The 12,151-nt window shown below is 40.8% G+C and overlaps 1 protein-coding gene across 1 annotated transcript; it reads right to left on the reverse strand.

Moving 5' to 3' along the window:
- Positions 1-954: 954 nt before the first annotated feature.
- On the reverse strand, positions 955-11,027 carry slc4a1a (solute carrier family 4 member 1a (Diego blood group)). Its single transcript, XM_068718536.1, has 21 exons — positions 10,917-11,027; positions 9,758-9,826; positions 9,493-9,548; positions 8,325-8,437; positions 7,627-7,673; positions 7,369-7,534; positions 7,122-7,257; positions 6,958-7,027; positions 6,827-6,869; positions 6,552-6,736; positions 6,245-6,452; positions 5,504-5,707; positions 5,240-5,388; positions 4,956-5,150; positions 4,610-4,855; positions 4,424-4,513; positions 3,555-3,721; positions 3,232-3,473; positions 2,966-3,135; positions 2,063-2,236; positions 955-1,960 (listed from the first exon to the last, which is right to left on the reverse strand). The coding sequence occupies exons 2-21, from the start codon at positions 9,779-9,781 to the stop codon at positions 1,883-1,885; spliced, it is 2,763 nt and encodes a 920-aa protein (XP_068574637.1). The 5' UTR covers positions 9,782-9,826; positions 10,917-11,027; the 3' UTR covers positions 955-1,882.
- Between the last annotated feature and the right edge of the window lie 1,124 nt (positions 11,028-12,151).

The raw sequence follows: 12,151 nt of genomic DNA on the forward strand, positions 1-12,151 counted from the left end.
TACAGGTGGAAGCTGATTTAGAAGTCTATATGAAGTGTTCAAATAATGACATAATTGTACTAAGTAATAACATCAACAAATATATAATATGATCATACATTGGGAAGTAAATAGATTCCAAAGTTTATTGTAGAAGTGTATTTTTCATTTCATTCCATATTTTTATAATAAAGTCCTTTTTCCAAAGTCTGTACATCTAATATGATTGTTTCTCAATTTAGTTTTTTATTTCATAATGTTATGGTGGCGTCGCAATCAGATTGACTGACTGTTGCTTTTATCTGTTTGTCTTGACAGTTTAAGACTTTATGAAATGATATAGTGATGAATAACAACTGTTCAAATCAAATAAAGCTGACCTGTAATAAGGTATTTTCCCGGTAAGCAGAATGATTTAACATTTCATGATAATGAGCTGAGTTTTAAAAAGTTTTGAAATATTTCATAATGTCACTTCTGTCTCTATATGATTTTTTCTTTATTAATGCCATATCTGTTTACATCTTTGGCTCTTTGAGTATACAGTATATGACACATTTTTATGTTTTATTGGGATCTTTTAAGGATTCTTATGATTTAACCTTCTCAGTTAGTTTTATAATGCTAAATCTTGACTTAATTACATCTGATTTAAATAAACAACAATTAAAAAATGTACATCTGAGTTCTCATGTCATGAACATTCATTTCTTATTTCAGGATAAAAGTATTTACTGCCATGTCTGTGGTGTTTTCCAAGTAAGAGTATTGAAAAGGTGGAGTCTACTGGATAAACTTGAACGCAGCATGTGGCTGAGTGACAGGCTCATAGAAATAAAATCTCTATCTCTATGGGCAGGCCTCTTGGTCCAAGTGAACACCCCACTCCTGCTAATTGGAGGATGAAATGATATAAGTGAGCTTTGAGTGATGTGAACTATTGTATTTCCCAATGCATTAATAAAAAAAAAGCACTCGATGGATGTTTTTATTTTTAATAAAGTGAAAATTCATCCAATCCAATCAAGCATGTACAGTGTTTCAAGCACACAAACACATGAACAGGCACAATAAGATACATTTACAAATAAGTTTTCTCCTGATTATATCATCAGAACAACAAACAGCTCAAACGATTATATCTCATCATCAATTACCTACCTATTACTGCTCATCCCATTTTATAATTCTGAACGCAATCACACACTTAAAATTACATGTAAGTGCATTACACATATTTCTATACCCATCCAATACATCAAATAAGGCAAACTCAAGTAACACAATTTAAAACATTTTTTTTGGGATAGACTACTGTATAGGACAAAGGCTGGTGTTATAATCATATTAATATTCACTACTTGTGTGTGTGTGTGTGTGTATGTGTGTGTGTGTGTGTGTGTGTGTGTGTGTGTGTGTGTGTGTGTGTGTGTGTGTGTAAACAGAGTGTGAATAGATCAGATTTGCTTTACTTAAATAGCAAACATTAAGTTAGGTTGAATCGTATTATTATAACATGGGCAAATTTACAATACGGCAGCACTGGTAGTCATTTTAAAGCTATACTGTAGTTATGCACTAAAAGAAAAAAAAGGATATTATAAATTGATTTACCTCAGGTCTTAAGCAAAAATACTTTGCATTCAAAGAAATCAAATGTTTTTTCCTGGCTCAAAAGATAACTCTATAGTTAAGTATGTCTAATGTATGAATTCTAGAAAGGTATTTTTCCTTTAGAGATAAATAATAACAGAACAGAAAAGTTTGAAACTATAATTGTTAATAAATACATTAACAATTTTAAAGGCACCTGGTATTACATGTTCATATAAGTACTGTCAGTCAAGCATTGAGTGCATTTCAAAGTTTCACTGTGAATGAAACATTAATGATTCGGTGATGTTTATGGCAGTGGGGACTCATCGTACACATCCACCCCAGGTTCCTCCTCAAACGTCACTTTGCCATCATCTGCGTCCAGCTGCAACACAAACACATCCAGTTGCAACAGTGAATCCTACACCTCAAACAACCCGATAGTATGTGCCTGAGATTGTAATAAATGATGCATGCAGGTACTTACGCATTTCATTTCCGTGGCGGTGAAGAGCGTGCCGGTCATGAACATGCGCAGAGGGATGGTGAGGATGAGAACAAAAGGCAGCGCCAGAGAGAAGGGACTAATCTTCACCACCCACAGGACACCCAGGCACACGAGCTGGATCAGAGTGAAGACATGCATCCGCCATGTCTTCACCTGCACAAATGACAGCAGACAAGAGCGTTAACAGGGGAACACGAAGCCAAAGAAATGTGTAAATGCTAATTTTCCTTAGGATGATTTACAGGGAGATTGTCATGGGCTAAAGAATGCTGAATTTATTAGCAAAAAATATGAAAGCCTATACAATACAATGTGACAGTCTTGTGCATGGAAGGATTGGGTTTAAAGGGGTCAGGGGGGCCCTGGGCCAGAGCCTTTGTTTGAAGTGACTGTCTGGTTGGAAAGCTAAACAACCGCAAAGACACACAAAATTACCTCAAAAAGACTCATAACAACCACGAAGATGTGAGACGATTGAGAAGACATACAAAACAACCCCAGGGTAACATGAAAAGGCCACAAAGAGGCTCAAAACGATCACAAAGAGACGCCATGTCTTGCTCTTATGTCGGAGGGGTGGGGGGGACACGTGTCTGTGCACATTTTCTCATAATCCATCCATGGTCTTGTGATATCTTTCCACTGAGACTGCCACATGCAAAATATTACAATCATGTGTAGTTTAACAGACCTCTCAGGCACTCTGGCTACAAAAATGTAACACAATAAGCTTATTATCCAAACTTAATATGCAAACTATTGTGTGTATCTGTTTTAACCTTTACAGCAATATAGTGCATAACTACTTGCAGATATATGAAACTGCATTTTCAGACATAAGGTTCTTCCACATTCTGGAGTGTAATTGAGGATTCTGCGTACCCTGGTGGCGTAGGCATCAGAGGGATGGTATTTCTTTGGTGTGATAAGCAGAAGCATCCTGTCCCACATCTGGATTCCACTCAAAGAGGTGATACCCATGTAGAGGAAGATACCAAACAAGGCTGTCATAGGGATCATCTTCAGAATAGGCTCCATGAAAATCGAAACACCTGGAAGTCAAAGAAAATGAAGGATTGTTAAAGGAAAATGCTAGTTTAACCTTAGCCTGCTGTGTCTGCACCGGCACTGTAGATGGCAGCACCTACCAACCATGATGGCCACAAGGATGCCACTGATCCTCTGCTCGAGCACCTTCTCGATCTCTGGTTTCGGGCCCTTGGACATGACGGTGAGAGCATTGGCGTGGGTGACGGATCGCACAGTGGCAGCGCTCAGCCAGGGCACCCCGAAGAATGAGGCGAGGCCCCCCATGGTGACCAGGATGAGCAGATCGAAATGAAAACCTGACCCCTTCACCATCTTCCTTTCAGGTTTGCTCACAATCAGCCTGACAATCGGACAACAATAGAAAATCATTAGCTTCACATGATGTTGCAGACTGAACGCCATTATTCAGTGTGTCACTCACGTCGTAATCTGGGACTCCAGGAAGATGAGGATGAAGACTAGCATTGCTGGTACACAGCAGGCGCCCATCATCCAGATGGGGAAGGTCTTCTTCTCTCCCATGGGGTTGATGAACCAGCCTCTGATTTTGGGGTTGGTCACCTCAATGCCTTTTGGCACAACCAGTTTCTATAAGAGGAGAGGATGCTTTTCATTCAGCTCATTTACCACCATAAGACCACAGAAAGATTAATAAGTGTAGAGATGTTCAGCATCAATACTGCAATTACTTTCTGAACATACTTTGACTTTAGTCACATTTCAGAGGGATAGAACTTTAAGAAGACTGTAACCAGGAACATAAACTTTACTTTTACAGGCAAGAACGTGCATTTTGCAAATATTTTTAGACAGACATTATACAACATAAATCAGCAAGGTGTGTTATGTTATCCACAGTCAAGATCTGGACACAGATGTACATGATGTGAAACTCTGCAAGGAATACCACAATCCACCACATTTTTCCTTAAATATGAACGACTTAGGTTTCAAGTTTATTTGTCATCAATTATGAAAAAGTATAGGCTTATATGGAATTTTGATTGTTCAGGACGAGGGCCTAAAATAACCCAAACATCTATAGTGTATGAGGGCATCATAAACTTGAGTGCAAAAGGTCTTTTTGTTAAGATAAAAAAGTAAAACATTTGGATGAAATCAGCTCTTTTGAAATAAAAGACCTACTAGGCCCAGAGGTGGAAATTACCATTCTTGACTGTAATGGCTCAAAATCATCTAAAATTTTGCACATGATGTGAGGCTTATGATTTTTTGTTGTTTGTTGGATCTTATTTAAGATGACTCAACTCACCATGATACAACTCTTACCTGGGTGTAAGCATCCTCAATGCAAATATCTACAGCAATCATGAAGAAAATAGCAATGGGGACACCAAAGTCTCCAATCAAACGACGGATCTAGTGAGACAGCAGGGTACGCCATTGTCAAAGTCACAGAACCTACAACGTCTTTTCAAAACTTCACAATCTCTGGACAAGGAAAGTTGATCTTACCGGGCCGGGGAAGTAGTGACCATTCTTGAAATGGCGGAGGAAGTACGCAATGAAGAAGCAACCGAACATCAGGCACATAGACAGCAAGGCAGTGTTGGGGTAGGCCCTTTCAATCTCCTTCTCATGAATGGTGAGGTTGCCTTCGTGATCGTACTCATGGTGCTTTTGGATGATCGGGTGGAAGGGGTTGTCCATCGTGTCGTTCAGATGATCGTAGTTCAGAATCAGAGGGTGGGTTTTGAAGATCTGAGCAAAAGGAGATGAGAAGACAGAGGAAGCAAAATGAGACACAACACATGAAGGGATCATGGGGAAATGGTGCCGGAAGAGGATGAGGTGAGGAAACCTTGATGAGCTTATTGAACGTCTCATAGATGAAGATGAGAGAGATGAGGATGGAAAAGATTTCCTGAGTGAAGCGGGAGATGAATCTGACCAGGAAGCTGCCTTCCACGGCCACGATGATGACCACGATCACTATCAGCCACATCCCCACCCAGATACGGCCCACAATGTACTCAATGTTCTGGGCCTTGCAGAACTAGTATGGAAAAAAGAAAGCAAAATAGATGATGATGAAGAAAAAAATAGTAAATGTAAGCTTGATTTCAGGAGACGACTCATACGTACAGAGTAAAAAGCTTCCTCGAACACCAGCAGAGGTCCAGAGAAGCCGATGATGAGGACCGGCTGAGCGGCGATGAGACAGAAGATGACACCCTGGACGCTGGTGGAGACCATGAGCTCTGACACGCCCATCAATTTTTCTGTTTTGTCAGCTAGAATCAGCCATCAGAGAGAATTATTAATACTATTATTAGAGTCAGTTAACTACTGCAAAAGAATTGAGCCTCAGGAATAAGACACGTCTCTCTATCTGGGTTTCTCTTTTACCCAGAAGCCCTCCAAAAGTGATGGCTGGGGACAGGGCAGCGAAGTAGATGAAGATGACGGCAGCGAGGACCTGAGGGTTCAGAGCATCGGTGTAGTCGCTGATGTAGTGGCGGTAACGGCGCTTCAGGTCCTTCACCATCCCACCGAAGGGATAGCCTGTACGGGCCAGAGGGTCCTCCCGGGGCTCCTCTGGAGGTTTCTCCTCTGGACAAACAAATCCAACTGACATTAATAGTGATGACACGAAATCTGCCTTTTTTTCTTTTGCTTTTAAGGTTGTGGACGTGTTTTTCTAATGTCTCCAGCAGAGGCTTCACTTGTCTGTTTGTCCAGTTCAATGTTTTATATGCACATGTGAATACAATTTAAGGTGCTATATGTACCAATGGTACAGCTAATATTTTCAAAATCACCACATTTCCCACAAAACCTTGTTGGTTCCTTTTGCAAGAAAAATGTGCCCCCTCCCTCCAACCCCTGTTACTCAGGTCTTTTCTCTATCATGTATCTGAAGTGGATAACATATTTTTGTTATCTACTTATTTTAGCAATTACTGGGGGAAAAAACAGCACCCTCATCCTTTTTTAATGCCTTGTCTCCTGTCTTGTGTAAGGACCAAAGGGTTTGGACTAATGTAAAAACAAAAATCGTTGTATTGCAGTTAAAAGGGTGCAGTTAGGCAACAGTTGTTGTGAAGAAAATGTGTAAAGGAATAGTCTGACATTTTGGGAACTGCTGACCTTTGACCCTGTCACCAAAGGCAAGACGGGTGTCGATGGGACGGAGTCTGTCACTCAGCATCTTCTTCTGGAAATTGATGATTGGCTCAAGCATTTCCTTGTCTTGGATCTCAGTGGGGGGGATCACAATGCTGCAATCCATGAAGTCAGCGATGGCGTTGGTCAGATCTTTGTCAGTCTGGGCCAAGAAGGCCTCCAGACAAAACACCTGTGAGAGCAGAAAGCTTTTGTTAAAGCTAATGTTCTAAAAAGCTACTAGCTGCTGAGTAATTATTTTCCTCTCTCACTACTCTCTCTTTTCTCTCACCCAGTCGGCCATCAGAGCACCCATGGCACGGCCACCTTCACTGTAGTCAATCCCGTTCTGGCTGGGGCCCACCAGCACAAAGACGAAGCGAACAGGGACGGGAGACTCCAGGGAGGAGTTCATCACCACAGAGTCACTTAACCTCACAAAGGCCGTCACAGGTTTCTGCAGGGTGTCCAGGACACCTATCGAAAAAAAACACCCTCTTTTAGCCATATCTGCTCCAAGAACCACACGTGGAGACACATAACTCCATCTGAATTACATGAACGTACCTGAGAGGACAATTGAGGCTTCCACATTGTCAGAGGTGTCTCTCTGCAAGAATAATGCCATGTGAATAAATTAATATGATATTGATGATTGACTAAATTATAAAATTGTGTAAAAAAAACTAAATGTATACCTTCTTGGATACAGAAAAGGTCTGCATCTCAATGTCTCCAGAGGGAGTAATCATAGGGCCCTCAGACTGACTGGAAGGACAAATAAAAGGAGAATAAAGTGTAAACGGCAAAAATTTTTATGAATCACATCTTGTAGAAAGAAATAGTGGGTCCTTGGGGTTACCTGCGTCTCATGAGGAGAGCTCTCAGCAGGCCGTCCCGATCACTGGCGCGAATCTCATTCTTGTCCAGCAGCTCATCAGCCACCTTCTCAGCTATGGTAGATAGACTGTTGGCATTCAGGTCGAGGATGACGGCACCTGAGTACATTCGAAGTTATTTTAATTGTCATATTCATCACATTAAAACAAGTTGGAATTGTATCCTATTGTATGCATATATTTCCGTTTTATCCGAGTCTTCAAAGGCACCTGTGCTCATGGTTTTGCGGAGCTGGATGAGGCTCTTGAAGGTGAGATGGGAGACATGAGACGAACCCCATTTTCCAGTGGCAGGGTTAAGGTTCTCCTCGTAACCCACCCAGCGGGCAGTCTCCTGCCAGACATTACCCTGCAGCTCATTCAGTTCCACATAGGCCTGTGGTAATGCAATGTGGTTAGTTAATAAACACACCACTGGATAATGTCGGTTTACATTAATGAAGGTAAATATGAAGAATGACGACTAACCTGAGCATCCCCTCTTGTGGTGGCATTGGTGTTCCGGTTCAGATAAGCTGAAATAAAGAAGTTTGTGGAGAAGTATTCATATCTTTTACTGAAGTCAAATAGTAAACACTGAACTACAAGTAAAAGTCATGCATTCAAAACCTGATTTACATAAAAGTTAGTAAGTAAAATGTTCCCTGTGAGTGTTTTAATATGATGTTTCTGGATCAACATCACTGCTGCATTCATGTGTATGTTTCATTGTATTGCTGTAGATATTTAAGGTTGTGCTACACTATACACTATAGTTTAATTTACAGAAATACATCATATTCAATAAGATCATCATATGTTTGCAGTGCGCTGTCCTGTGAGAACCACACATTTCTCTACTTTAGGAGGAAAAAGGAGAATTTTCTCAACACATAAAGGACACTTCATCCTTCAGTTTATCACAAACATTCAAATTCAAAACGCCAAATTTGGAGATAAACGGTTGTCACTGGACAGGATGGGAATTTGTAATTTGCAAAGCTGAAAGTAAAACTAAAAGAGTACAAAGTACAATATTTGCCTCTAAGATGTCATGGCGTAGAGATGGAGTACAAGAACCTTGAATTTGAACTTCAGTGCAGTACTTCAGTAAATGTACTTGAAAAGGGATTTGTGTACAGATATAAAACATTGCCACAGCTGCGAGGCCTGTGAGGGTAACCTACCCTCTGAATCACTGGGGATGTAGATGGCTGCCATAGGTGGCTCATTCTCCTCCTCCTGCTCTTCCTGCCTCCCCCCCTCCAGGTCATAGATGCCGCTCTGACCTGGTGGAGTCCTGGTGGTGATAAGAAACAGAAACATCGATGAAGACTACCGATGAGAAAATGCGCTTCCATAATTGTGTCTCTAAGTTAAATGCATGTAATTGTTGATAGCAAATGGCTTAAAATCTACTAGGTTGGGGTCTCAGTTTATGTGGAACAAGTTCTCCATAGCTGTGAAATTCGGCTGTTAGTGCTATTCTGTTGTTGCCACAAGAGGGCAGGACTGCTCAACATATTTCTTATCATATCATTCACTGCTTGGATTTCCGGGTTTTAGGCCCTGAGTTAATGCTCTCAGGAATGTTTACCATTTACTAAACACTCCCTTGAGTATAAAACCCCTGCTGCTGCTTTTACATCATGGGGAAGTTATTAACCACTTACTACATTTTTTTAATAGTCTTTCATGTCAACCTGCATTTATTGAGATTTTTTTGGCCACTTGGGGGCAGTAGAAACAAGATGTTGACATCAAATTAACAGTTATTATGGTGAACGTGTTAGTAGTTGACACTTAGCCATTTACTATTAACAGTTAGCTATTTATACACTCAGCTGACACTATAGCTTTCATTTTAATTTGTATTTCGGGCCATCTGATATTCACTCTCTTTTTTACCTCTGGTTTGGTTTCAACCAACTCCTGAACCCTGAGGGCAATATCTGACCCTTTAGCTGTTACATGCACCACCATGTTCATGAGCTAGTTTGTTTAGTGCTGGGAAGTGGATTTATTAGAGCTTTTTCACTTAAAAATTCAAAACATAGTTCATAAAACTAGAACAAAGAGCCAAAGAGGCTAACATGCTCCATAGAGCTCGGGGGAACTGATTCTCTGTGGGTCCACCACTACATGAGACCCCTTTTGCATTACACAAAGTCATATTACCTCTTGATTGGAGGGACTGGTTTGAGTGGTACACATTTTGAAAGCACTGCCTGACATGCACAGTGAGACCCAACACCTTTGTCTTACCAGAAACAGGATGCAGTACATTTACAGTACATGTACATAAAGTGTAAAGTACTGCTAAAACAGAGAGGCCAAATGAGAGAAATGACTCACAGTCTCACTGGAGAGGGAAAGGCTGAGTCATTATCTTCATAGGACATGTCACTGCCCTAGACGAGAGGATAGTAGTAGAAGAATGAATGGAAGGAAGTTGGATGAGAATTGAACGCTAAAAGGGAGTATTGCTGCTTAGATTTATTGAACACATCAAACTCCATACTCTCCTCCTCTGCGATATATATAAAATTGTAGCAACTGTTATGCTAAGTGTTGTACTGACTCTTTACACTGTTTGATGTTAAAGGAAATCAAGACAAACCTCAAAGCTGAAATGGTTTTCCATTGATGTTTTTCAGATGTTGATCTCTTAGGTACTTTTATGCATTCCCTAAGACAAAAAAAAGAATGAACAAACATTAAAAAAAACAAGTAACCCAACCAATGACTCAGTGGTGACCATTAAAGTAAATGGTACTGGTGATTTGTGAGTCAGGTGCATCTGCAGCATCCAACGCAGATACTTTGTGATTAACTTCTATGATATTCTTTTATCAATCATGATAAAAGAATACTTGTTCTATAGTCAAATTGGCTCAGCCACTACAGAGACCAATAAGGTCTGCTTTGATGACGATACCACCATCTACCACCACTCAGGACTCAGGACAGATAGTCAGCCAGCCGTTGAGAATGAGATCTTCGTTATGGTTTAAATAGAAGACGCACAGAACCTTATCTTTGGGTTACGCCCTTCTTCAAGCAGACACTTCTGTTCTCCAACAGTACAGTGAAAAACGTAAAATGCTGTTACTGTAACAGCAAGTCACACAAAATGGTCACATTTAGACAGGAATACTCAAAATACACAACTATTTAACATCGTATGCTGTTTTTAACGGATTGAATTTCAATTTCACAAACTGAACATGCCCTGCTTTTTTTTTGCTATTGAAAATATTTCTCAGCAGATTGCCCAAATAGGGGTCAAGTGACTTCCCATCCATTTTGCACATGCACAAATTGAATAAAAGGATTGACCGTAATGCTTCAAAGGAACACATCGACAGATAAGGTGCTGCACATTAACAAGACATTGCCATTTAGTGGTAACAATTCTTCACCCTGTAACACTGAGAATATACAGATAGTTTAACACAAAACCAAATTAGGTGGATGTAATATTTGTGCAACAAATTATAAAAATCCCAAAATGATAATCCCACTTGACATTGACCTCAAATTAGTTAAAAGTGCTTGAATTGTCTTTACAGAAAATGTGCACGACAAAAGTCTTGGTTAGTAAATATTCTATCTCCAAGAAAATAATTTCCTCTGAACTCCCACCCTTATCTTACATGAATGACAGAGACATTAAAGGTTAGAATATTTCCTCCCCTCTCAAGGTACATTCAGATAGCCATCCAGTTTGACCCCACGAAGTGTGTCAGACCCCTGTCCAGAGGAGGCCACACCCTTACCTGCACGCAGGTGCTCCCACCTGGTCTCCAGCACAGGAAACAGGACGATCTCTGCTCTGTCAGCCTTGACGAGCCCGGTGATAAACTGACCCAGGACAAACGAAAAAGATGAGTGCAGAGAGAGAATGAGCGGAGCGGGAACACCCATATGAAACTACGTCAACCCAAAGAAGCGCTGTACCCCTCAACCCCTCTGGGTGGGGCAGATAAGGCCTGTGTGACAGACAAACAGCCCTATCGGCCAGGGACACCTTGGGTCAGGGATATCCCAACCCTAGTTTGCCCGCTCCGCCCTCCCAGCATGAACCAGGTCTGAGCCCGGACAGACATCGTAAAAGAGAAACCTGTTCGGACCAGCAGGCCTCATCCTGTCTGAGGGGCACACAGGGGGCAAAGAGGGCACAGTATCAACATACAGCATGAAGAGGACATCATCTTAGTACGTCATCTCGTGTACGTACTGGGGAATCCCTGGAGGGGAACCCAACCTTTTTTTCAATGCAGCCATCAAGAGTTGGTTTGTCTCATGAATGGTACATCTGACATGGAAGCGACAGGGTTAGACATCTTCTGCAGCTGACTGGAGGTGGATGCTGGTGGTCCAACTCAGTCTGATGACAGATGCTGACACAACATTTAAACACACTGGGATTAATGGCAGTGGCCGGCTTGCCAAAAGTGCCCAACACCACAAAGAAATCAAAAAGTGCAAATGCATGTGTCGATCTACACACAAAGTAAACTGACTTGTAGTGCACTGCAACTGTTCACAAGTCGTATGGCTTCTGAAATATATTAAATTAGGGTACAGGCAATATTTAAAGATGCCATTAACTTAAAGTAGTTGTGTGTGTACTGATATAAAATATCCTGCCTAATCTACTTCATGAAATTAAAGCAAATCTTTGCATTTGTCTATTTTTTTGTAAGTAAAAGATACATTTGCAAGTAAAGTCATCTTAATTGTATTATGTAGTTCAAGCAAAACCAGTATGTCACAATGATTTTTAAGTCACACTGAAGAAGTTGTTGCTTGTGAAGAACCACACTCACAGGTACTGGAAAGATCATTTTTTAACATCAGGTCAATTACTGCTACAGTGCTCATCATTTCAGTGGTAAAGTGGTTGAGGCATCCATCTTAGCCCAAACTCTCTGAATCATGGTTTGACAGATTAGCTACTGCCATTGTAATGTCATCCACCGACTCACGGCTGAGTTAGATTGTGAAAGAG

This window comes from Cebidichthys violaceus, unplaced genomic scaffold, assembly GCF_023349555.1.
Source record: "Cebidichthys violaceus isolate CVI_PGR_0920_01 unplaced genomic scaffold, fCebVio1.0.p SCAF_23, whole genome shotgun sequence".
Lineage (NCBI taxonomy): Eukaryota > Metazoa > Chordata > Actinopteri > Perciformes > Stichaeidae > Cebidichthys > Cebidichthys violaceus.

Excerpts from the sequence above, each read along its gene's own strand:
- slc4a1a (XM_068718536.1), bottom strand. The coding sequence starts at position 9,781 with ATGGAAAACCATTTCAGCTTTGAG. Across the intron at positions 7,674-8,324 it reads CATCCCCAGTGATTCAGAGG|CTTATCTGAACCGGAACACC; the intron begins GTAGGTTACCCT and ends TCTTTATTTCAG. Across the intron at positions 5,151-5,239 it reads TCGAGGAAGCTTTTTACTCT|TTCTGCAAGGCCCAGAACAT; the intron begins GTACGTATGAGT and ends TTTCCATACTAG.